The sequence below is a fragment of the Rattus norvegicus genome, chromosome 2, assembly GCF_021556685.1.
Source record: "Rattus norvegicus strain SHRSP/BbbUtx chromosome 2, alternate assembly SHRSP_T2T, whole genome shotgun sequence".
Taxonomy (NCBI): domain Eukaryota; kingdom Metazoa; phylum Chordata; class Mammalia; order Rodentia; family Muridae; genus Rattus; species Rattus norvegicus.
Genome location: NC_141535.1, coordinates 115,571,679 through 115,599,140, shown reverse-complemented (window position 1 = coordinate 115,599,140; position 27,462 = coordinate 115,571,679). Strand labels below are relative to the sequence as shown.

The following is a 27,462-nucleotide window of genomic DNA, read 5'->3' as shown; positions in this document are numbered from 1 at the left end:
ATGACCTCACACTGAGAGTTTAATCTGATGAATAATGACTTTTTTCATATTCCTGTTTGGCCATTTGTGTGTCTTTTAGGGGGAAATGTCTAGTCAGATACTTTGTTAGCATTTTAATTAGGGCATTTGCCTTGTTATTTTGGGGTTTTTTTGATTTCGTAGGTTGCCTATTGACCCTTTATTAAATGTGTGTTTTGAGAATAAGTCTCTTCCCACAAGTCATCCCTCCATCCCTGGTTGCTCTCCCACTTGTAAAGAAGGTTTTGTGTTGATGTATTATCATTGGTTCATCTTGGCTTCTCTTTGTGGTTCTTCTGTTTTCCCATCACACACACATTGCCCAGCCTTCTTGTCTTTACTTCAAATGTGCCAATATTTTACATTACTTCATTCATTCATTTATTGTGTGTGTACACATGTGCTTGCATGTGTGTGCTTCAGTGTACATGTGGGTGTACACATGTGCTTGCATGTGTGTGCTTCAGTGTACATGTGGAAGAGAGAGAAAAATTTGAGGTGTTGGTCCTTTTCTTACGTCATGTAGCTAGCTTCCAGGGACTAAACTTAGACCATTAGGCTTGACAGCAAGTGCTTTAAACCCTGAATCATCAGAGTGACCCAGTTCTTTAAAGTGACCCATTAGTTTAAAGTTATATTTAAGTCAGTGTGGTGTTGACTTCTATATATGCAGTGAGATAAAATTGAACTACGTTCTGGATGTAGATGTCCAGTTGTTTGATCACCATCTACTGGAGAGATAACCTTTTCCCTGTGGTGTGCTCTTAGTATCCCTGTAGAAAACAAGCTGACTCTTTTTTTCTTTTTTTCAGAGCTGGGGACCGAACCCAGGGCTTTGCGATTGCTAGGCAAGCGTTCTACCACTGAGCTAAATCCCTAACCCCACAAGCTGACTCTTAGCTCTTGAGTTTATATGTGGCCTCTCTAGTCTGTTCTTTTCTTCCGTGTGATTTATATTAGTGTAGACCTGTTTTGATCATTGTGATTCTGTAGTAGGTCCTGAAATCATGTAGAGTGATACTTTCAGCTCTGTTCATTTTGTTCACTATTGCTTGACCTATTTGAATTTTGTTTACGTTTTTAGCTTTCTTTTGGGTCCATATGGGTATTAGAAGTTTTACTATATACAGTCAACCAATGTTGATACTTCCACATCAAAAAGCATGGCTTATCTTCCCATTCATAAATATTTTCTTCCTTTAATTTCCTCAGTATTTTTAGTGCTTGATAAACAGATATTTCCTTTGATCGGAGCAAATCTCAGTTTTAATGGAGGCTTATATAATCTGGGGCATCTTCATGAAGAGTAAACACATCTTATGTTACCAATTTTGTACAAGTGGTACACTATTTGAAAGTATCATTTAACCTCTTCCAGAAGTGAGTCCTTTTATTAACTTCAAGGGCAGTTCATACTTGACTGTAGTGTAGGCCCCTAACAGAATTGCTGATACATCATAAAAGCTAAGAGAAATTTTGGAGTGATTTCATGAATTCTTCATCACAGGATCTTCAAAGCATGTGATTTCTATTAAGTTTGAGTTAACTGACTGTTTATGCCATGAGGTTGAACATACATTAGTATGAAGGGCCATGTTTTAGAGGAAGAAAATAGATCATATAAATCAGTCTTCATAAATAACTTCTCAACATAGACCAAGGAGATGAGGAGAAGCCAGGAGAGTACTTGGGGGAGGAATCAGCAGACAGATACACATGTTACACAGGGATAGTTAGCTGGGCTTCTCTAAGTGACATGGCTCTGTCTTCTGTTTGGAGAAACAGGTACTGTAAAAATTTAGCTAGTGAAGTCTTTAAGTCAGACAGATATTAACAGGGATCAAGAAGGCTGAGTTGGGGTGGATTAACTAGAAGGAACTGGGTATAGACTGAGTGGTCAATGTTTGTAGACTGTGTGGTCAGAGTGAGATTCACAAGGCTCTTGGCTTTGTGGTAACCAAATAAGTAAGGCAAATAAATGCTTACAGTTAGTTCCTTTTAATTATGATCAGTGCAGAGGCTTATATCTTCCTGGGGATCTAAAGAATGCATAATACATTTAGATGATTACAGAGGTAGTCAAAACAATTTAAAGATATTCACAGATAATGAATTTTTTATATAAATGATTGGATTTTGAATTGTAAGGTGATCATTTAAAAGGAAGGAGAAGTACTGTTAGCCCATTACATCCTGGATCGATGGGGACCACCCATTCCTTTTAAGTCCTTTATGCATCATTGCTAAGAGATTGCCCAGGGAACACCAAATCTCATTTATAATGGTTATTTGAATATTCTATGTAAATGCTAATCTTCTGAAGACTTAGAGGAATCATTGTAGATTAAAATAAGGAATAAAGATCTGCATTTATAAGAAATTAATGATAGTCCTGAAATTGAGGAACTATTTAGTGCTAGGAGAAATAAATACAAATTGTAACATCTATCTGATGGAGTTTTGTTTAGATTGCTTCTGGTGATAAACCATCTATAATAATATAAATCAAGGCTGGTGTTTGCTATAAATTTGCAATGTTTAGCATAATTTTCGTTTGCACTTCATACTAAAGTGACACCAAGAAATATGAGATTAATAGTTAGTTATTAAGTGGAAATGACTTTCATAGCTGTAGTCATTTTTAGAAACGGTTACGTGTAATTCATTTAGGGAGCAGAGGAAATTAATTTGCAGCTGCGGAGAGATCCAGCTCATGACAATAAAGCAGGAAGTGCACACAGCAATAAACTTCGGAGCCATGAGGGTGCTTTCCTCCCTGAGCCCTCATTTGGGTTGCTCTGCTCTCTCAATCTACGGAATCAGGATGCTCCACCATGTTTGAGGACAAGTAAGGCCAGTCCCTGCTCTCCAGTTACGTCACAATATGAAGGAGCACAGGCTGGGGCATACCTAAGGGGATCGAGGGTCAGAAGCAGCAGAAGCAATGTGCTGCCTTGTTATTAATTTTAATTAGTGTTTTCATTAGGAAGTGTCAGTTTAAGTTCTTAGAAAGAAAATGACACATTATCCACTTTCATCTGTTTCACTGTGTGGCAAATTAGTAGCGATGTAACAATTAGATGTTGTAGATTGTTATTTCTTTGAGAAATTTATCTCAGTTTACTAATGTGATGAAAATCTACACCTGACATATAACTAAATGTGGATTATCTGTCACATATTGCTCTGAACCCTTCCCATGCATTAAATGATATGTACATCTGGATTACTGGATCCCCTTAAAGACCAAACAGTCTAGTCATTTATTTGGGAACAACCAGATTAACACCCTCTTTATATCACCATAGAACTAAGTTAGAAATGATAATATTTTAGTCTTGAGCCAAAAGATCACATTTAAGAACTTAGAAGGTAGATTAAAACTCTTTATCAAAGTGTTTTTATGAATATATTTATAGGTTCTACTTCATAAGATATCTGTCAAAGCTAGGTAAGATCTTTTAAAACACTTATAACAAGAAAAAGAAGAAAAAGAAGAAGAAGAAGAAGAAGAAGAAGAAGAAGAAGAAGAAGAAGAAGAAGAAGAAGAAGAAGAAGAAGAAGAAGAAGAGGAGGAGCAACAACAACAACAACAACAACAACAGCAACACAGGAACATTTGGAAACAAAGTAGACCAGAGTGGGGATTGGTGGTTGGGCAACACAGAGCAGGGGTGTGCTGGGACTCAGGGGGTATTCACTAGGCTGTGAGTGTGGATCTAGGCGGAAGTGGCCCTGAGTTAACTAAGGAGTGTGAGGAGACAAATAATACCTCAAGGCAAGTTTATAGCATGGAGTAAATTGTCCTTTGTGTCTCTTCCCTTCTCCAGGGACCTGTTAGGATGGTATGTTCCACAAGATGGCCACCTGGTTCTAGATAAGGTAGCAAGGGTGAGAGGTAGCAGGAGCCATCTGCATCAGGCAACCATACTGACTTACAAAAAGTCTCAGTGTGCTGGAATACAACACAGGGCTCTTTGTTTACTTACCTAATCAATAAATTATGTCAACTTGCTGCCCACGTCCCCGTCATTACACATCATTTGTTGATTTTAAAGTTACTTGTTAACTTATTCCAGTTCAGTTTAAAGCCAGTGTGTATGAATACATGAATGAATGAATACAAATACATCTTTATTCGGCCTTACATGTCAGCCTTAACATCTGGTTCCTCCTTTCTGCCACTGCAGACTGGAGCCATGATTCCAGCCATGTTGGAGCTGGTTCCAACAGCACCCAGGATCCAACAAGGACAGCAGAAGGGTCTGTTGTCATCTCTGTCTGAGACATCTCTTTTTCTGCCACATGTTTTCCTAACAGCCCTTGTTTTTGTGTTGGGAGAGGAAGCAGGGAGTAGCAAAGGATGCTGGGATTCTGCCACAGATAAAGAAGTTACCTTAGATTGCTTTCTTTGCTTACATCTGAAGTAGGTGGTTTGTATTTTTAATGACATTCAGGTGACCCCAGACAAGGGTAGGATTAAGCTAGAAATTAATAGTGTCTAACTCTTGTACATGATGGATGGAATCCTTATATCAATTTAAGTCCAACTAGACAGCTGATGTGACTTCTAGAAACTCTTTTTGCCTTAATTGTGCTTTGGCTTGAAACACTATGGAGGGAATTGTCCTTAACCAATCCCTGTGAGGAATTAATAAGTCTCCTTAATTATTTTTGAGGACAGTTTACCTATGTTAGATAGTTTGGTGATGTGTCCTTTACTGGCTAGTCCTCCTAATGTGCCTCTGTTCATCACTTCCTGTCAGTCCTTTATGATAGATGACACATACCCAATGTCTTATTTTGTGGAATGCTTCTGAAACAATCCATTATGTGTACAGGTACAAAATAAATAGCTTTCAAATGAGTGGATTGGTGGGTAGATAGAAAGAGACATTGTACATTGGAATTCAATGTGGGCTTCTGTGTAATGCATTATACTGTTAATAACAAAATATCAGACATTCTTGCTCATTCTATTTGGGCTGCTTGGCTCATAAAAGTCACAGAAGAGCAAATAAAGATATATTTGTATTCATGTATATATTTGTATGTCTATACAGGTAGATATATAATACATGGTGTATATATTATATACTTGTTTATATATACATATATGTATGCATAAGTGTTTATATAAATATATGCATATATATCTATATATGTATATATACACAAATATACTTATATCCTCTATATTAGCAGATTGTTTGGTTTTGTTTTTTGAGACATAGTTTCTCTGTGTAATGGAGCCCTGGCTGTCCTGGACTTACTTATGTAGACCAGGTTGGCCTCAAACTCACAGAGTTTGCCTACTTTGGCTTCCAAAGTGCTGGAGTAAAGGCATGTAGCACCATGCCTGGCTAGCAGATTCTCAAATGCTAAGAAATTCTTTAGGCTTGCTGTCCAATTTCTGATCATTTTAAGGACGCCTGTCTTAGGTGCTATTTTTATACTTCCTTTGTTATTTCCACCTTTAGTTTAAGTATTAAAATGTGCTATGCAAACTCATAAATGAAGTTCAGAGGTTGGCAATGAGAAATCTAAACAATTGCCTTTTAGAAATGTATGTGAGAAATGAGCTGTGAGATCGCGTGGTGCTAAAGGAGGGTCAGTGGGGGCGGTGTCACTGAGTCACATTTGGGCACACTTTTAGGCATTTGTTTATCAGTATTAAGTTTGCATCCCCAGGCAAGTTCACAACGATTTTTAAGAGCTGACTGTGACAGTTCCGAGTTCATTTTTTTTTCTTTAGCTGGCTGTGAGTAGGATCCCAGTGTAAGGTAGACTGCATCAGAATGTCATCTTTCTGGAGTTAGGAACATCAGAGTTGGACTAATCTTTCCCTTTCTCAGTTTGTGTCTGTGTATGGCTTGTAAGAGGCCTTGAAGGCATGGAAACCATGAGTGGTCTGCCCAGCTTGCTACTATAATTAATATTATTCCAAATGAAGACTACTTTGAGTCAGAAAATATAGGTCAATACCAAAAGAATTCTTAAACTTACAGAAGCTGCTAAGTGACATTGGTACTTTATGGAGATTATCAGTACATTCTAGGCTTAAAGTCCTATGAGTCTGGACTATCTTTCTTTCAGGCTCTATTCCTACAGTGGGATTCTACAGAGTGATGTGGTCTTTATTGTCAACAGACCTTTTGACGTACTCCCCTTCCTTCCCAGTTTGCTTTAGGTGAGTGTCTTATAACAGAAGCAGGAAGGAAGCCCAGGCAAGGAGGTTGACAATTATTTGTGTTTAAACAAACATCACATTACATGCGAAATCAAGTTAAACATACAGATGGAAAATATTGCTCAGAAATGCGTTCCAGGAAAGATTGAAGTTCTTTGATAAGCTGGCTGGCTTTTTCTTCATGGATATTGAAAATTCTGACATTGTTTTCCTTTCTAAGCTTTGTCTCAAAAAACTCAGAACTCAATATGCAGCTTAATGATCTGAACAAGTTGCATATCTCTAAGATGTTCTTGGTCTTCAAAATCTATTTCTGTTTTCTCACTTCCTGGCCTCAGATAGCACAAATATTTTACCTTAATTGACACATGACAATTGTACACTGCTATGAAGCCTGAACTTTAAAAAAAGACATTGCCTGACTTTTTGCCTGTTACTTTATTTTTTAAAAGGTTTATTCATTTTATGTAAATGCATTTTTGTTTTGTATAAGAGCATGCTGTCTTCATGCACACCAGAAGAGGGCATTGGATCCCATTACAGATGGTTGTGAGCCACCATGTGGTACTGGCGATTGAAGTCAGAACCTCTGGAAGAGCAGCTAGTGCTCATAACCGCTGGACCATCTCCCCAGCTCTCGCTTGTTACTTTCTTTATGTATTTCTCTAAGCCATTACAAACGTTTTGTGAAAAAATAAATGGATAAGCACCCATGCTTTGTACAAAATCCTTGCTCACAGCTTCTCGTGTAACTGTTCATTTTTTCTTTTTGTGAAGGCCAAATGTTTGCAGAGAGGAGCAGCTGACCTTGGTAAGACTGTCACGCCCATGCACCCGAGCTTTCATAGACACCATCCAGTTCTGGAGACAAGGCTGCTCAGGCCCACGGTGGTGTATGGGATATGAAAGAAGGTAAGGTGATGTCCTAACTCCTGTAACTGTTAAAACCCCAAACCAGAAACCCCATCTGTTCCTAAATACTTTATCCTGTGAGCTGCAGGAAGCGGTGGGATAATTAAGAAAGAAGGCCAAGGAACACTTACCAAGAAAATTAACAATTATATAGTTTCCTTAAGGAGTGGGATAGGTGCTTATTTTGTATTAAACCTTGACGATGTGTGAACTAGTTTTGGTTTTATGACACCAATTTTACCTCAGGATATGATGTAGCATTGAAAGCTAAAGATCAGAGAACCAGCAGAAACAAGGGATATTGTGTTGGTTTGCTAAATTTGGCTCTGCTTGATCCAGGGTCTCTGCAGCTGTGAACCAACATCTGACCCGCTCTTGTCAGAGTGGAGCTCTTTGAAACCACAGCTTCTTTAACTTTACTACAGTCTTTGAATGCGGATCGACACAGCAGGCTGTTGGGAGTGGGGGAAAGCAAGTGTCCACAATGCTTCCTACAAGTCCAGGAAGACCTTATGTGTTTCACAGATTTAAAATGGTTTTCACAAATCTTTTGATGCAAATGGCTGATAATAGGCTGGGTTTTATGTAAATGAATCAAAAGGATCGAAACTTATGATAAATCTTAATAAGAAAGTGTGGTTCCAGGTTAGTGAACTCATTAATACCATGATCTGCAGTGAAAAGCTAGGGCGTTTTTAAGAATCTAGCCTTTTCATTGTACAAGCATGACAACAGTGATAATACAGATTAAATAATCTATAAGTGTAAATATGCGTATGTGTGTATGTTTATCCTTTAGGTGAATATTCTTTGGGGAGGTGTTGTTTTAAATTGAGAATATTTAATTGACAGTTAAGTCAGAACAATTTCCCTATTTATCACTTGCTTTGTGGCCCTGAGTTAAATTCCTTTATTTCTCTGAGCATTAGTATGTAAAGCTGTAAAAATAATGGCACACATGGATAGCATGAGGAGTGCTGAATACATGTTTTACACATGTAGCATAAAGCTTGATACCCGGAAGGTGCTCAACATGTGTGTTAATACAAACCAATAGCAATGAATTTATCACAAAAATTAGGAGAATGATTATAGTATATATGTTTTTATTGATTAGAGGAGTGTGTGTGTGTGTGTGTGTGTGTGTGTGTGTTCCTCCCTATGTGCCATGGCTCACATACAGAGGTCAGAGGTCAGCCCCAGGTGTTGATTTTCAGTTTTCAGGTTGTTAGAGGCCAGGTGATCTTTGTTCCCTGCTGCACGTGCTGCCTTTCCTGGCCAGTGATTTCGGGGAGTTCTCCTGCCTCTGCCTCCGATCTGCCTCTTAGGCATACTGGGGTTATAAATGTGTCCCAGTTTTCATATATATTCAAGGGGTTGAACCAGCTCACTATCTTGGAGCAGAAGTCGTTTACCAACTACGACATTTCTCTGGCCCTAGAAATTGTTTTTGAAAATGGTTTTAAATTTAAATTTTTTGTATTACCCAATTGTGGTTTAATCATTGTAAATATTGATCGGAACCAAAGAAAATACAACCTTGTCACTGCTTAGAATTGGGGGAAAACAAACATGAATATGTAACACAGGCTTCGTCTGTTCTTCGTTGAGTGCTTACCAGTTTAACAGTTCTGCTGTGGCACTGATTGGGAAGGGTAGCAATGTAGGAAAATAATTGGCTTCTTGCCACACATCCCCTTTTTGTTTGGCTATACATTGAGTCATATCCTAATTGGAAAGATGTACACACAAAAAAAATACTAGGCAGTATTTAAAGATGTTGAATAATTAAATGCCATAAGTGATGTTGAAGCCAATAAACTTTGTTTGTAGCAATAAAGAGAGTTGATAGAGAGCAGAGAGCGGCGAGACTTTAGAGGAAGTGGAAACAGAAACTGGTTTTGAATAATGAGGGATTTGCACTAGGACACAGGACAATGTACATGAATGGAAAAGAAGGAGCTATAACTTTGAGGATAAAACGTACATAGAACTTTGATTTGATAGGAAATCAGCATGCTTTGACATATTGGGCACCATGGTCGGCAGACAATTCAACACTGTGGTAAACATTCTGTTCCTTTCTCATGAAACAGGACCATGAAATCCCCTGGTACTGTAATTGCTACATCCCAAGTAAATTTTTGACATTGCAGAGGCCAGAAGAGAGGGTCATTCACCCGGGGCTGGAGCTGCAGGCAGCTATAAGCTACCACAGATAGGCATTGGGAACTTGAACCCTCCACAAGCCCTCTGAGCCATCTCTGCAACCCACACATATACTTTTTCCCATCGTGTACTGTGCTCACTCTAGGGGCACATACACTTTCATCAGTTCATTCCTTGCATTCTCCCTATCCCCAACTAAGGACAGTCACCCTGGTTTTTGACCTTAACTCTGGTTGAGAATGCGAGCTAGAGTGGGACCGATGTATAATGAGCCTCTGATGTTAATCTGAAATGCATAAATCTTCTTTTCCAGGGTTTCAGTATTCTTCTTACAACTTTGGATTTCACCCTTGATAACTTGAGAGGTCTTTAGGATAGACTGCACTATCTAGATATTAGGATAAACTGCACACAGGGTCTTTAATCTTCCTCAAGCTATGACTAAAACTATGTTGACTGCATGCGTGATGTTGTAGTTATGTACTGTATACAAAGTATATATCCATAGCTCTCCATCTTCTCATTCATCTACCTCCCAATGCAGGTGGCAGGATTTGAATTGGAGGGAGGCATTTTTATAACTGTGAACTAAGTTTGCCATCAGAGGAGTGAAATGTTTCCCTGATTAATATCCTGTGCTCTGTAGGGTTCGCTACTACATCATCTACAGACATGTGTATGCCACAGAGCACCAGACAGTCTTCCGGTGCTGCCCTGGTTGGAACCAATGGGATGATGAACCAGGCTGCTTCACCTGTAAGTCACAATTCTTCCTGCCCAGGTATCTTTTCCAAGAGGGAAAGGCTGTTGCTTCCACCACACGATGCCTATCACATTTCAGCATCTTCAGAAGCACTGTAGATTCACAGCATTGCTCTAGACCAATGGCTCTCAACCTTCCTTTTGCTGAGACCCTTTAATACAGTTCCTCAGTTTGTGGTGACACCCCCAACCATAAAATTATTTTTGCTGACTTCATAGCTGTAATTTTGCTACCGTTGTGAATCAAATGTAAATACCTGTATTTTTCTGGTGATCTTAGGTGACCCCTGTTGAGGGGTCATGATCCACAGGTTCAGAACTACCTCTCCACACTAATGGCTCACACGTAACATGGGAAAACATGCATAAAAAGCCTTTCTGTTAAGCATTTTCATGCTGGGTTGCGGCTCAGGACCCTGAAAGCTGCTGTGTATTCTGTCAATATAAAGGACAGTTGCTTTAAAGCCAGCAAGGCTTTCCTTGATGTCCATCCCACTTGCCTGTTTGCCCCTTTTCCATATCATCAAATTTGTAATCCATAGTTGGTTCAGAAGTCCGGAGGGAAATCACTGTACTAAATCTAAATGGGATTTCTCAACTTGGACTTGTCATGATTAATTGCAGAACTCTGGAGGCAGTTTACTTTGCAAGATGAGGTTTGCACTGTTTACAAACCTCTGGCGATGGTATTTCTGAATCTTTGGAGTGTTGTGTTTGGCAGCGCTCAGGAGCAGAACTAGTAGCATTATATAGCTCACCAGGCTGAGAGGGGTGGTCTGTTTCATTAGGCCTTTATCTGCGTTTTGTGCTGATGGTGATTGCCAAGTCCCTGAGACTGCCTTGTGCGTCTAGTCAGTGCAGCACCACAGCACAGTTCCTCTCTCTTGTCTCTGTGTGCTGTAGAGTTTGCCAGCATCCCATCTCCTTTCCCTACACGCTTTCTGCTCTTGACAGACAATGGAGAAGTTTTGTTGAATGTGGGCATAGGGTTGAGTGCTATGGCAACTTGGGATGTTTAAACTTGGGCCACTGTGGCTGGTTGCCTTAACATCAGTGAAAAGATCTGCCCAAAGTCTAGGAAATTGACAGCTCTGTGATAAAGTCTTTATATTTATTTATTGTTTAACAACCACTCAAATTCTTTGCCTCTGGTTAAATATTAGCATTTTCTTTGATTTTTTAATGATCATTGTGAACACAGTCACCTTATCATGCATCTTCTTTATGCCAATACTTCATGTGAATATAAATAGTCTGGTGTCTTGTTAAAGGGTAGATTCATACTGTTGGTCTAGAGGGGTTCTCAGAATCTGCATGTAGGCAAAAAACATCAGGAATGCACCTACAGATAATTCTGCAAGGCTTCACAAAGTTAGCCATTGTCTTGTAATGTCAATTTTCTATAATAATTTTCTATATGATATCTTTTGGCGGGGCCAGTGGAAATTTCTAGATCATGTTATACTAACTGCACACTCTGTGCCTATTCTAATGGTTTTCTTTCTTCCTTCCAACTCTACCTGTCCTTCATTTGCACACTCCTTTTAGCTGTCTCTTCTTTGGGAACTCATTTCAGTGGAAGGGAATGCTGGGATGGAGACACACAGCAGTGCCTTTGTTCACGAGGATTTCATGGACCCCACTGTCAATATGGTAAGTCACCAACAGGACCATTCTATCATGATTTAGCACCATCTGCCAGTTGTGTCCTGGCGGGTTACTTGCCTGGGAATTAATGACCACTGAAACTGAATGCAGAAATCCAGACTCATAGTATAATAGACATCATAAACTAGGCCTTGTGGTTTAGTTGTAAGTCTTCACTGTAAGAGTTCAAAGGTTCATTGTAAGTAGACGATGCTTTACTTTGTAAAGAAAGTGTCAGATGTTAAATATCTCATGGAAGATAGCTTAGAACTGCTGCTGTGGCATGGTATTCTGTGAGATCTCTGGGATCTAAAATGAGCAAAGTGCAATCAGCATGGACTTCATGTTATGGAATATTGACTAATCTTAACCTGATATCTTAAAAATACATTACAAAACTGGGAAGTCATGAGACCTGGTGATTACCAAAGCTTCAACACTTGTTAATCTACTTCTCAAGATTGGAAACTTAACTGTTAACTTGGACACAAACATATAGAATGTCTCTTGTGTGGGGAGTTTCTAGGTAAGCCTCTACTACAGAATGAAGCCTTACTTAAAGCAGAATACATGTATGTCTTTTTTGGGTCTACTGCTTGGATATTTATGAATGAATCCACGTGTATGGCTTCCAAGGTCCCAACACTTTTGTAAAGCTTTTGACGCTTTAACACTTTAAGGACAATGCCCCCATCTTCCATGGCTCACCTCAGAAATGTTCTTGTAAATGAATTCCCAAACTCTCTTCTGAGTTGACATTTTAAAAACGTGTGAATGAACATAAAGCTGGTGTGCTCATGGTTTGACTGCAGGACCGATTTGTAGACAAAGATTAGTGGAAGTTTTGAGCTTCAGGCTGCATCTTTACTGTTTTGCAAAAATTTTCATAAATAACAAAAATTACATGTGAATTCCTGGTAACAAATTCTTTGATGTTATACACTAAATTTGTACTAAATTGACACTAAAGGTTTCTTAGGCCAATAACTGTGGTGGGGAGTTACAGATGTTATTAGTTCGCCAAGAGTTTTTTTAAAAAAAATAATTGGTTATTAATTTACAAATGCATTGTTTTGTGGAGCAAATCTTGCAGGATATCAGGTCCCAGAGGACAAAGGTAATAAAAAGAGGCATATGGTAATGATAATGGCCCAATTAAACCTGGGTTAATTTATTCTTTAGCGTTTACACCAGTGCTTGAATATTTTGATGATTCCAACTTCTTAACAACTCCCATGCCAAAGTAATTAGTGTGCTACCTGAAATTTAAGTAGTCAGATATTTCTCTTTTTTTGGTAGTTTTGGCCTGGTGAATAATTTTAAACAAAGGTAGAAAGATTATCTTTTGCACAGGCTTGTCTATACACCATGAAGTCTCCAGAAACACAGGATAACACTCACATACAAAACACCCACCCGGACTCCCTGCTGGGCTGGCCAGTGCTGCTGGCCAGGTGTGCTTACCTTAGATTCTGACACCGTTTCTTCTCCTGCTATTGCGATCTTGTTGAATTTAAAAAGGAATTGACAACTCAAGGGCTTGTTCCCAAAGAGGAGAAGTTTAGACTTCTCCTGCATGAGACTGTATTTCATCCACAAAATTGGGGTACCCTGAACTATATAAATTAAAGTGATTTTAATGGATAAAATTTGAAGACTTTCTAGGAAATCAAGCAGTTGGGAAGTAAGTAGAGAACCTGATTTAAAAGAAATTATAATATAGTCTGGTGAGGAAATCTTTTATTGTTAACATTCTTTTGGAGCCAGAGATCTTATGTGTGATGTCTGCTCCCTCATCTGTATGTGTGTGTGTGTGTGTGTGTGTGTGTGTGTGAATATATATATATATATACATACATACATATATACGTCATAGTAAATATCTTTAATATTATGTTTGAAATCATACATAAAATAACTCTAGAGTTAAAACATTGAAAAGTTCCACGTATTGCAAAATCCCAGTTTGTGCAGTATGGCAAACAGAAACTATGTAGAACTGCTCCTACCTACAGATGACCGGGATGGGCACCCTGTTCATATTACAGGTCTGAAAGTGTGCACATGTGAGAGCATAGGCCAGCACAGGTTTTTGCTGAAGGCCCTTCTAGTGTTTTCTATCTATTCTCCTTCTTCCTATCTAATTATTCTCTTTCCATTGCCGTAGCTTTTGAGAGTTTTTATGTTGTTCTCTGAGCTTAGCGATTGTATGCAGTCAGCTGTTTATTACATCAGTGTGCCACCTGCTTGTTTTTCTAACTACTGAGTGATAAACATTTGTTCCAAATTTTGTTCTAGTTTGTGGCACAGTAATCAGGCTGGTGATAATATTGTATTTTACATTTTATGAAGAATGCCCCAGGTATGGGGTTGTTGGGGTCAGTGAGCGTATGTGATAGTATGACTGTGTGTACTGTGGATTAAAATGAGGGAAATCTTGTTATTTACTTATTTTTTGGTATTTACTAATGGGAGAATCCTCACATTCAGAGCCAAGGGTGTCATGCCTATCTCAGATCATCACCACTGAGTTTGTAGTCTGTAGCAAAGTTGGTCTTACCATTGTGCATGGCAAGAGAGAACTCTAAAAATAGGCCAGTTGCCCTTCTTAAGATGAAGCAAAGACAGGAGTCCTGCTCAGAGTGGGAACACGCTAATAAGTGGGAACCAGGCTTGAAGTTAGTAATGACTCTAAAATTGCTGCTCTGCTTAACTCATCTGAAAAAATCTGCCTCTAATAAGGCAAATGAAGAAAATGAATTTGGACAATTAGGAAGTAATGAAGAGCTTTCCGAAATAACTATTGATTAAAGAAATCAAAAGAAATACTTTGAAGATTTGAACACATGCAAATCAAGCGAGAGAGCTGGTGGTGAAGTTTTCCCTTTTAAAACATTATGGCTTCAGAGAGAACTGCGAGTTACATGAACTGATGAATTTCACACTCAAGTCACACCTCATTTCCGTGTCACTCCCTGGCCTTCCGTTGTCATTCTGCTCATAAGTCAAGTAAAATGATAATGTGAATATTGGGAGGCTCCAAGTTTCCTTATTTTCTATGTTATATTTCTTCATTCTCCCTGTAGGTCAATCAAGCTTCGGTTGAGTCTCCCAGTTAGTAAATAATTATAGAGCAGGCTGTGTACTAGATGCTTCAGACGTGAAAACATGGTTTAATCTTAGTCTGGTGGGAAACAGAGATCAGAAAGCCCATGGTTATTATGCAATTCACCACTGCTATGATGGAGGATGATTTTATCCTAAAAGAAAGAGGAAGATGTTCATCTGTGTGGTACCAGAAGGAGAGGAGAGGTTTCTCAAAAATGCTTGTAAGTATGAAATACTGCCTGTTATTAAAGATAAACAGAATAGTCATATGAAACTTGGTAGAGATATTAGTATATTTTCCACAGACACAAGAATATTACAGTACATGAAGGACAACAACAATTGTCTTGGCTATAGAAAGTGGTGCACAATAAGTGACCGAAGATAGGCCATCCGTCTTGGGTCTGGGGCAATAATTCCTTTGTCTATCTTGATACATTCAAATTTTGTTTGAAGACTTTCTATGCAGAGTAGAATTCTTCAAAATTCGGTTGTTCACTTTCCTGAACAAGACTGTCCTGAAGTTGAACTCACTCACCCTTTCTCCGTGTGTGTGTGTGTGTGTGTGTGTGTGTGTGTGTTAGTGCACATGTGTGCACATATGCATATGGAGTCCAGAAGAGGGCATCTGGACATCTTTGTCTTTCTCCCCTTATTCCTTATTCCTTGAGGCAGAATCTTTCCCTGGACTTGGTGCTACCTTTTTCTCAGCTAGATGGAAACCAGCAAGCCCCAGCGTTCCCCCTGCCTCCATACCTTTCAGAACTGTGTTTATAGCTTGTGTGGAAGGCCTGGATTGTTCCTCAGGTTCTGTGAACTCCTAGCCTCTTGATTGTGCAGTAAGCAGTTGAAACTGCAGAGCCATCTTTCTGGCCCACATTGGGGTGTCTTGAACATCCAGTATCACTAGTTAGTTCTCCATTTTCTGTTCTTTTGGAAGAATCCCCAGATGTCTTTAGCACCTCAAAATATGATGCTTGGATACATGAAAAATAAGAAGATTTTGGATTGGTATCTGGGAAGCTTTAGGCATTTGGAGGCTGAGGCTGGGCCTCACTGTTGACTACGTTGTCTTGGAGAAAGTGATTACATTTCCAGTCTCAGCATTATCATTTTTTAAGAGTCAAATAAAAACTTCATCTTGCCTGAGTTCCAACAGTGTTCCAGACAGTATTTTCAGAATTTCATATACATTAAATAAACAATTATCTAAAGGCTGTGGAATGAATATTCTGTTCTTACCTCACTCTATGTACTACTGAGTGATAGAGATTGGTCTAAGGTTAAGCAGCAAGGATTAGGACACGTAAGGTCCATATGTACTATGTTCTGGCCCAAGAGCTTGCTGGCTTAGCCTGAAAGCTGGGATGCCATCCTGACAATTTTGGTGTGGTTACCTGGTTTGCGTACATTGTTATTCACGAGAGGCCTTAAGGGATAACAGATGTGATTTGTAAGCTGAATTCATCATCTAAGCTGTACTACTAGTTTGCTGTGGTCACTCCAAGGATCCTAAAAGGAAGCTCATGTCAGAGGGGAAAGGCTCCAGTTGTTTTGCTCCCTGATCTGGGGAACATGAACAACTTTTGGAGACTAAGTCACAAATATAGATGACCATATATTCTAGTCATAGAATTGCATTGACTGTTTGTGTGTAATTGTGGTGGTTAGAGGGCTGGGGCAAAGTGTTTTCTTACACTGAAATTTTTCTAAGGGCATTGTTTTCTTGAGAAATGCCATTAGAAATTCTCTCCCCTACTGCCACATTTCTTATATTAAAGCTTTGAATCCAAGTACCTTATAATATGATCTTATTTTGATATAGGCTTGTTATGGATATAGTTGAATAAGATGAGTTTGTACTTCAACTACTAGGGAAATTTTGAATAGAGAAGCATGGACATAGGAAGGCCATCAAAAGAAAATGAAGACATCAAAATAGTGATTGTGTGTGACAAGAAATACCAAACATTTCCTACACATGTCTGGAAGAGAGGTGAGAGGCAGCAGCAGAGACTTGTATCTTCATAGTCCTTAGGAGGCGGTCTCTCAGTTCTAGTCTCAGACCTGAGTCAATCACATGCCACACCGTCAATACATGGCAATATTTTACAGAATAAAGCACAGAGAGATATGTTTGTCCTTGTTGCTTAAGTAATTCGGCTTGTGACATTTTGCTGCAGAACCATTAGCAAGGCAGTATCAGGAACTGGGCAGAGAGTTTCCCTTCCTCTTCTGCTTCATTTCAGCAACTGGCCTGGTGTAACAATGAAAATGGGAAAAGTGGCAGGGGGTTTAGTAAAGAACAAATCATGCTAAGGGAAGTGAGTGGCTTATTTTAATTGAATTATAAGATTAGTCTGGGAAGGTAATTTGGAAGAGAATGGAAAAATCATTAATTGAAAACACTTAAAAATATCACAATTAAATGAGCATTACAGACAGATGTTATGAAATGACATAAAGCACAGGTTTGTCGTGGAGATAAACTGATAGACATCTTAGAATGAACCAGCAGTTTGCACTAGTTAAATGCCGGTGGTTATATTGTTTGCCACTTAAAGATGTCTTGTTAGGGCCCTAAGATCGCAGCGAGGGATGAGCTTATCTGTATTCAAATGACTACGTTCTTTGTTCTATAACTAGGCATAGGCTGTGGCAACACTGGCAGCTCTGGGGAGCTGTGGTGGAGGACTTGGGTAATCTGTCTATGAAGATGGTAAACTAAGATTTGGTGTCCTACCTTGTGCCCAGCAAAAGATTACCCCGCTGTTTGGAATCCATGCTTAGGATATTGATCCGGATGTTGGATTTGGAAACCGAAGCTTTGGAAGAACGCTGTTGATGTACCTTTCTGAGTGTGCTTTCTCACCATGATAACAACCACAAGCCACAGTTAAAGGAGACTGCATTGCAATCCCTGGGTATTTGCAAACACCACAGTCTCAGAAGAGGATGTGCAGCACCATCCAGGGCTGTTGGATTCCACCGGGTGTAATTGATGATGAAGTAGAACATGGTGAATGTTGATAATAGTGAGGATGATGTTAAACCCAGAAGCCATGCTTTTTATGAGCTCAGAGCTGTGCTATGCACTTTATATGTGTGTGGGTGTTGGAAATGCACCCAATCCCATGCCATTAATATTCTTATATTAAAAATAACACATACTTCTCGCTGAAAGCCAGATATCAGCAATTGGGTATGTTATGATAAAAAGAGGTCTCTTTGGACTCAGACTCTGGCTCAAGTGTGAGTGCCCAGGTCTGGTGATGGCCATCTCACTTGCAGAGAACACAGAGAATCATGTGTAGAAACAAAGAGTGTGAGAGACTTAGCCTCCGAACTGTCCAGTCCATTAACCCATCAGTTCTTAATTTATTATACATGTGGGTGTGTCTGTCTACTTACCTCACCACATCTGGAATCCTATTTTTAAAGATCCAAGTAGTTTTATCTCTTAATATCTAATAATAAGAATTAGCTTTCAACATGAGTTCAGGGAGAGACAAACCTGTGTGGTCTGTATATGAAGTGTCCCTTCCAAGACATCATACATTGAAGGCAGGTTTCTAATCTGCTGGTGCTGTGGGAATGAGTTCACAACCAGATGAAGGTCAAATACCCATACTTCATTTGCAATGTTTTATCCTGGAACCATGTTGGGAAACAAAAGCATGAGGTGAATTACTGTGTCCACTGAGTTTTGCTCACTGTACGGGCATATGCTGGCCTGTGTTATAGAAAAGTATACATCATTCTTGTGGAAAGAGGAAAACAAATGACTATGACATAATGATTGGTCTTCTCCAAAACAGATTCAAGTTGACAAGGAGGTGAGGCAAGTGAAAGTGAATGTCCTTCCCCAATCCATATTGCTGCTGTGTTAGACAGGACAGAGCCCAGCTGTTCGGATATGCAATGCCACAGGAGATGGGGAGGTGCGTGTGAAAATATGTCTTTATAAGATACAGCAATATGATGAAAGAACATGACATTCCAAAGTGAAAGGAAATGTCATACTGGGAAAGTAGCCTAACCTTATATAATCGTTTTCCTCTCTATTGCTGCTCCCAATAAAATTGTGCAGCTTTGCTTTATCTTATATAAAATCAAGCTCATTTTAGTGAGTCAGGTATAAAGTAAGATGGAAATGTGCCATTTCATTTACTAACTGGAATTTAAATACCATATTTTTAATATTTAAAATATTTTTGTTACTTACAATTTTATATATGCATGCAAAGTATCTTGATCCTATTACCTCTCATATATTTATTTAGCATTCATTCATTCACTCATTCACTCATTCATTCATTCATTCATTCATTTTATGTGTATCGGTGTGCACTGTGTGGATGCCTGGTGCCTGAGGAGGCCAGAAGAGGGCATAAGATCCCCTGAAAGTGGAGTTGCAGATGGTCATGAGCTGCCAAGTGGGTGCTGAGAACTGAATTTATACTCCCTGCAAATGTAGCTAGTCGATCCATCTTTTTATTCCCTTCTCGTATTTTAAGAACACACCAACATGATTTGAAATGACATGGTTAAAACAAAGAGAACACGTTTTATTGCACAAATAGACATTCTGCACTCATTACTCTTTGGGTGTCCATATGTGTACATGGTAGGAGAGACTTTATTCAAAGTCACGTGTTTCTGAGAATAGTGCATGCTAAGTACACTAACATCACTTGGTTTGGCTAGACAGTCCATGCCTAGCTCTTCCTGAAATCACAATTTCTTGTTAAAAAAGGAAAAGCCAGTCATGCTGTACTGTGCAACTAGGTGTCTAGTCCTGCATCTCAGAAACTTGGCTGCCCAGTGTTAGACAGTGGTGTATTCAGTCATTAAAACTACTACGTGATTAGATTAAGATATTTCATGTTGGGTAAAGAAGAAAGTCTTCCAATATTTTGTGTCTTCAGTTGTGTCTGGCATTATTCAGGATAAGGGTAGAAGGCAAGAGGCTGAACATAGTGACCTTTCTCAGATAGGGGAGTTGCACAAAACAGCTAACTTGAGTGAGATTTAATAATGGATTTCCTGAGAGGTTCTGAGTAGAAGATGGGGAGAAGCCTGTAAAAGACAGCCAGAAGTTAGGTCTGAATGGGATAAAGGGAGGAGTGTAAGGACATTGAGAAAACTTATAAACCCATGGACTGTAAATGTGCGCAGTATCATGGCTAAGATCTTTTTGGTAAGAAGAACATCTGTTGCAGGTGCCATCTTCCCTTTTTATTTATACACTGATTTTGAGTCCTCCAGGAAGAGGTCAAACACGCATGGTGCTCAATGCACAGAGCATGATTTATCATCATTGTATTTAAAAACATAAATAGAATAATCTGCTTACTATACTCTGTTTCTTGGTGTCTGTTCTCTGGATCATCTCTTCTGCTGTATTTTAGGAAACATAAGATGGAGTGGAGCTTCTGGCTTTAACTATGGCTGGGAAGTTGTAAGTTCTGTGGCTCTATACAGTGTTGTCCTTTGGTGAACTTTTCAGAGCCCCCATACACTGGTGTGCTCGTGATAGGGTGCAGAGATTCTTCTGTATTCAAAAAGATTATATATGTGTATATATGCATATATATGCATGTAACAACAACTAATGAAAAATAGGCCATGCATTTAAAAAGGAGGAAGGGGATATGTGGGACCATTTGGAGGGAGGAGAAGAAAGGGAGGAACGAGGGAAGAATGTAATTATATCACAATCTAAAAATAAAGGATAATGAGGTGAAAAAATGTAGGTTTAACGTATTTTTAATGGAACTATTTTGAAGCATTATTTTGTGTAGAACCTTCTTGCTTTAAAGAAATAATAAACACACATCTGAAGGGAGATGGGGAGGGAGAGGCGGGAGAGAGAGTGCTACTTTTCCAATCTGTTCAACTACTAATGAAATATTTATGCAGTAGTGAAAAAAACCACGCAAGGTGCTTTCCCATATGTTACCCCATTCAAGCTCCCACCCACTCGATGGGAGATTTTATATTATTACCAAATTAGAGTTAAGGTAACAGAGACACAGTAAGCCTAACTGAATTTCCAAGGTCACATTTATTAGCAGCTAGGCCAATGTGTCAAACAGGGTTTTAAACTCTCATGTTGTAGGTTATGATCCCACAGCTAAATGGGCATGGGCCGGGCTTGCAGTACAGTGGGTCCCCTGTGCCTCTTTGGTTGTTTTATTTTTTTCTTCATGTTGCTTTATTTTTTGTTATTTTATTTATTTTTTAAAGATTTGTTTATTTTATACATTTGAGTACATTGTTGCTGACTTCAGACACACCAGAAGAGGGCATCAGATCCCATTGCAGATGGTTGTGAACCAACATATGGTTGCTAGAATTTGAACTCACGACCTCTGGAAGAGCAGTCAGTGCTCTGAACTGCTGAGCCAACTCTCCAGCCCTTATTTTCTTTTTACTATAGTGTGTACTAGAGGGGCATGTAGTTGAGAGGTTGAGATGTGAACAAATATGACACACACACACACACTTGACAGACTGAAGCATGGATAGATACCACGAGTAAGTTGTATTGGGGTTTGTGCAGAAATGATCCCCCAAACAGCTGCATCACTAAAATCTTACCCCAGCATGGGTGACGGCTCGTGGGAGTTGCAAACTTGGAGCACACTGCACGTGCAGGTGGATCAACAGATCAGAAAGTCTTCTCCTGATAGGTCAGTTGCTCCTCGCCTCTTCCAAGTGCCATCTAGGCTGGCCTCTGCTTCTTGGAGGCAGCTTGGTTGTCCTGAGAATGTTTCTCAGCAGTCTGGCTTACATGTGCTTGAGAGGACAAGGGCCTAGTGTCACTTTCAGGGACATCCTGAAACTTTTGAGTACTTCTATACTTAGCAAACTTCCTTGTAGGATGGAATCTTTCACCTCCCTTAGAACATTCTATTATTCACTCTGCTACCCTCCGTGAGCAGCCCGTGTCTTAATGAGCTTCTATCCAAGATAGGAGGTTTTCATTCTAGAGGAAACTTCTAAACAACAGGTTTCCTTCATTATTTTGAACCCTCGTTGTGGTTTTCGTAATTTGCATTTCCTTTTCCTCCAATCAGATTATTCCCAATGTTTCTCTCATTTAACACGTTTAAACAAAGAATCCATAGCATTTTCTTAACAATGTATTTGCACTTTAACAGACTTCTGAGAATACAGAAATCAATGGTGGTAGTCTGGTAGTCAGGACATAGTTTCTGATGCAGGATCTGGGAGTGCCAAGGGCACCCTCTAAGGGTGCTGTGAAGGCTTCTCCTCCTGTATTCATCCCAAGGTTTAAAAATGTCTGTGTCTTGCCACTCAACAGCAAGTGCTTGAAATTGGTAATAGTCCCTCTCTTTACATCATATTTCAACTTCTCAACTCCCGACACATGTCTCTGCTGCTCCCATCAAATCCTGATAATCTGGTTTTCATTAGGAAACATGTATTCCACACCCACTGCTACTGCCCCTGCCTCCCCATGTTCTCAGATAAACTAGCTTTATCCTCCACTGTTTTAATAAGTAACTCTTGACCTTCCAAAGAGCAATGGCCATAGGTACATCTGTAATGAGTACGTAAGTCAGAGATAAGTGCTCCAAATCAAAGATTTAAGAGAAACTAAAACGTGTGTTAAAGAAATTAACCTTATCCAAGAGTGTTCTGCCCTTTGACTTCAGCCTCTGTGACGTTTTCTTTAAGGCCTTAAGATCAATAGCTTCCTCTGTCTCACTGGAGACCTTGGGCCACCAGATAAGCTATAGCAGTAACAGGGCAGAGTCTTTGCACACACTCAACCTTTCTTAAGGTTCTTAGCCCACGCCAAAGACTGGGACTAGGGATTCAGGTTTTGGCTGGCCATCAGAAGGGCTTCTTCTAGAGCCTCAAGCCAACTCTGTGGATATCTGTGATCAGCATCATGAGTAATGGATCCCCAACAATGCCTTTGAATGGTGTGGCTAGTATGAGCTATCTGATTACTGGTGAGAGTCTGTTCATGTTCCTAGAGATTGATTTACATTACCACCACAGGAAAATGATAGCTTCACTTCTGGTACTTCTCCAGACTCAATCCTAGGCATGCCTTCCTCTGGTTAGTTTTAATACAACAGTTTTCTGTGGGTTTCATGTAGCAATTATTAAATTTGAGGATGATTTTGGGGACCCCCTTGACTGTACCTGCAGCTGGTATTAGGGCTGAAGGCATCCTGCAGATGCCTCAGTTGCTCTGAACTTTCAACGGAAAGTCTCTTTTCTTGTTCAAGAGTAAAATGCTTTGAGTATCTGCACTGTTTCCTGTGATTGTGTGACCCAGGGACAATGAGACAGTGCAGCACTGTGCTCACCTGTGTGGATGAGGATGACGTAGGTGTTTCCTCATCGATGCTAAAGAACAATGGTTTCTGGACTCCCTTTTGTGGGCTGAAAGTAGCGACTTAACACACCCATTTATCGAATCAGATGCTAAACCACAGAAGGCAGGTGGGAAAATAGCATTATTATAATCTGTTGGAGTTGAACAATGCTGGAGACTGGGGACTTGGAAGAGTAGGGAAAGAAAGCCCACGAGACCTGAAGTTTTAAGAGCCTGACTGCATTTTCAGGAAACATTTGTCAGAGTTGTTGGGATAATTTAAAAATGGCTCAAAGACTGTATGCTAAAGAATACATAACTGAGGGTTTAGTTATGTAACTTAACTAGGGGCTATTTTTTCTCCATTTCAACAGGAAAGATGTTATATTTTGTTCTGTTGTGAGTTGTGGGTGATCTATGCTTTCATTGACCATGAATCATCTTCTCCAGGATGGTGCATTTTCTACAAAGTTGAGATGTTTCTGTTATGTTCAACCTTAGGGAAGGGTCAAAGCAAATCTGTGACTTAAGTAAGAATAAGTAAGCTAACTGAAGAGCACCAGGATTACCGAAGAGAACAGTAGATTCCTTATAGCTTATGGGCCAGTTGATTGGTTTCCAGATTGGCACAGTGGAGTTTAGGGGGGAAGAAGTCAGCAGTCCCTGTCAACATGTTTCTTACTTTCAGCCAGCTGAAGGTTGAAAATATTTGGAAAAAAAAAAGAAATGTATTATTTTTTCTTCTCCTTATGACTTAAATAATATAACCTGACAACTATTTATTGAATATCCACAGTATACTAGGTATTCTGAGTAGTCTAAACACAATTTAAAGTATTTGGAAAGAGGTGCACGGTTAGTGTGGAAATTCTGTTCCATTGTACACAGTGGTGAGTAGGTCGGTCATTGTGGTATCTTTCAGTGGCACGTCAGTTCCACGCTCCCTAGAAGACCAAAGGAAGACTATACTACTCATTTTGGTCCTGATGTGGGTAAAGACTGGGAAGACATGAGGCCATAGATCTTGACTCATATTTATATAGAAAGAAGGAAATGTTAATGAATGATAATACTATGATAATGTGTACTTACCCAGAAACAAAGTATTTAGGCAAAGCTCAGCCACCTTACTTATATACACAGTGTTTGGTCCTGGGTTACAGAAGGTCCTGAAGACTTGTAAGCTAACGGCAAGTTCAAGCTTAACTAAGAGAATTGTGGGGGAGAACTAAGGGCATTGACAGAGAGCACCTGATGTGAGATGGCAACATAAAGGAGAGAGAACGGCATTAAAATCAAAGGAAACAAATAAAATGACTGTTCAAATAGAAGAAAATGGATGGAAATGCAAATGAAGATATACAGTGGGCAGGTCTGAGAAAATATAACCCAGTTATTTCTGTTTTTATTTAGCAATTTTGCTTCTTGACTATGGTCCAATTCAAGGAGAAAAACAATCTTTTCCAGGAGTGTAACTTGAACAATTTTCTCCCTGAAAAGCCATGATTAAAGTTTTATTTATGCATTATGATGACAAATGTTCTGTTTTTGACTGAAGAACGTATTTCCATGGTCAATCAACAAAAGACCTATTGAAATAACAGGAAAATAAAGGCTGAGAAAATGTGATAGTTTAAACATGAAATTATAGATAGTGGCTTGTATAATTTGGTCATTTATGTATTATAGAAGAAGAAAGAAGCTTTCATTAAATGTAAAACATAACCCAGGAATAGAGTGTTGAGATACTGGAATGAAGGCATTTGCAGAGTGGCTCTTCTGTTCTTTGGAAGGTTTCACACATTCATTCCATTATTCCACAAATTGCTCTGCAGACCCTTTACCTTCTCTTACATAAGTACATTATTTTAATAGTTGAGAAATTTTAAGTGGGATGATCAAGTACCTTCCAAAACTTTAAGTCACAGATATTCATTGCCTTTAAAGTATTTTGAATTCTTTGTGATGTTTCATCAAAACATCATATTTTTCAGAGAATAAGAATTTCTTTACCTGTTCCGTGTCCATGATATTTAAATACAGAAGAATAGTAGTGTGTTACATTAGGGCACCCATAGCAGAAAATAGCCTCCAGTGTTTTTGTGAATAACTCTCCTTCTGACATGCCTGGTTTCTTGTTGAATCTAGAATTCATCATTTTGGTGAATCTTGGTAGGCAGGCCAGCCAGCGTGCTCCAAGGATCGTCTGTCTCTGCTTCTTGTGCTCTGGGATGACACATGGCTTTTGCATGGGTTTTGGAGATCCCAGCACTTACATGACAAGTGCTTTGGTTTGAATCATCTCAGTATCTATTTATTTGGTATGGCATTGACTCCTACTGGGTTTTCGGAATCTGATCAGGATGAACTGCCTTCCCAGGGAAGCTGAAAGTTTCTATTCTTCAAAGATATAAAATGAGATTATGGATGGCTATGCAGATTTGCATAAAGGAGATCGTGAAGGTAGGGTGTGCAGCATAGGGAAAAAATGATTAAGACCACTTCAAAGTCTCAGGTTCTGTGACTGCTGGATGGCGGTTTTGAAGGCAGGACAGAGTCTAAGCTCCTTCCTATCTGGCCCCCAGCAAGGGACCTGAAACCAATTGAGTTTGAAATGCATGCATTGAATGAGCTGACTTAATGTATTACTCAGGATTTCACTTAGCTGTCACTGATTATTATATGCCTTTATATGTGAGATGCCCAGTTATGTTTAAAAGTTAGATTTATTTTTCTCTTGAGTCGTCCCATCTGGGAAAGGGTCATCGTCTCTCTGAAAACTGCGAGGTGGCTGTTGCTGTCTGCTCAGCTCACTAGGCTTTTCCCAAGGACAGTTTCCTGTTTATGTCATGCCACATAGCTCGACCATTCATGTAACCTTCTGAGAAAACAAACTTTTCATCAAATAAAACACCCTGCCCAGACCATCACTTCCATTGGCATATGTTTTTAAAGATACAAAGCTCTAGGGGCGTTGCTAACAATGAAATATAAATATTTAGCTTCAAATTAAATGTCATCACTAGAATTCAGAGGCAGCTAATCACTGCCTAATCCTACTCCTGTATCCTCCCAGGGATTAAGTCACCAACCCATTCCAAAACGTATTTGGCACTAACAGTCTTCCCAGCTGCATTCACGCCTCCTTGGCGCTTAGGGGGCTCCAAAGTAACTTGGGCATCAAAGCTTTGATTTCAGTCTTTGATCATTCTCTTCAGGTTAGACCTTTTTTTCTGCCTGCTTGCAGTTTCTCAAAGAGAAAGCATTAATAATTTGTCATCGCAAGACTTCCAATTCCGTTGTCTTGTTTCTTTGTCTGCTCTGCACCTTCCCTGTGCATCCTCACAAGGAGAGAGGGTCCGTTTGACACTGTGTCCTTTCAGACTCTAAGAGAGGTCACAGAAACGCCCCTCTGGCTGCCTCTAGCATCCTGCCCCCGCCTGCACTGTAACTTTCTCACTCCTCTGACCTGCTTCTCTTGCCTGATTCCTGACTTCTATCACCAGCTGTTGGGAGGTGACTTTGCACCAAATTAGAGCCCCTTTTAGATAATTCCTGGCAGTTTCACAGGAGTGGTCAAAGTCAATTGTAAGTCAAAAGCTCTCTTTATACACCAGATCTTTCTTTTGCCTATAGATGTTTAAGTTGAATATAATTTAGCTTTAGAATGTAGATTCCACACACCTCTGAACGATAATTCTGGATGGTCTCTCCTCTGTAGGGACTGCACATGTATGTGATATTGGAAAGCCCAGAGTCCCAGGCCTTCAGCGTTCCCACCTCTGTATTGAAGCTGTTGGTTAACAGATGAGAGGGTGCAGTCGGGGCTGTGCTGCTTCCTCCCTTCCTCCATGGGTGACTGCAGGATTTAGATGCGATTGTGATGGATGTTTGAAAAAAAAAAGTTCTCTTTTCGCATTGGCTTATTATAGAATCAAACTGGTGGGCTGCAAATCTGCTTATCTAATCTCCTTAGGGTACATTTGCCTTTGATGTGCTTGTTTCTTAGAGAAGGGCTGGCTCTTTCTCCTCATGTCTTCTAGTGCACCAGTATGCTGGGAGACATTTTCATTTCCTGTGCTTGCTGGACTGAGGTGTCCGATGCCCCAGCTTGATAATCATTCACGAACACCTGTCTGTGTCTTCAGGCTTAACCCATAGGAAAAGCTCTCTGTCCTGGCCACAGGAACACTATGTGTCACACTCCCTCCCAATTCCTTGGGAGATCATTCCCCAGAGACACATATACCAAACACTCGCTATTATCAACGGTTGAAATTTATGCCGGTGTCCTGTA

The 27,462-nt window shown here is 39.6% G+C and overlaps 1 protein-coding gene across 3 annotated transcripts in view; it reads left to right on the top strand.

The window, feature by feature from the left end:
* Egfem1 (EGF-like and EMI domain containing 1) overlaps positions 1-27,462 on the top strand; it is a 599,915-nt gene that overhangs the window by 53,658 nt on the left and 518,795 nt on the right. For all 3 annotated transcript variants that reach the window (XR_015662971.1, NM_001415037.2, XM_087622006.1), the window contains 3 exon segments: positions 6,986-7,120; positions 9,936-10,045; positions 11,600-11,704. Coding sequence is in view for 2 of the 3 variants with exons in the window: in NM_001415037.2 (NP_001401966.1) it covers positions 6,986-7,120; positions 9,936-10,045; positions 11,600-11,704 (350 nt within the window). In the remaining variant the exon portion in view is untranslated.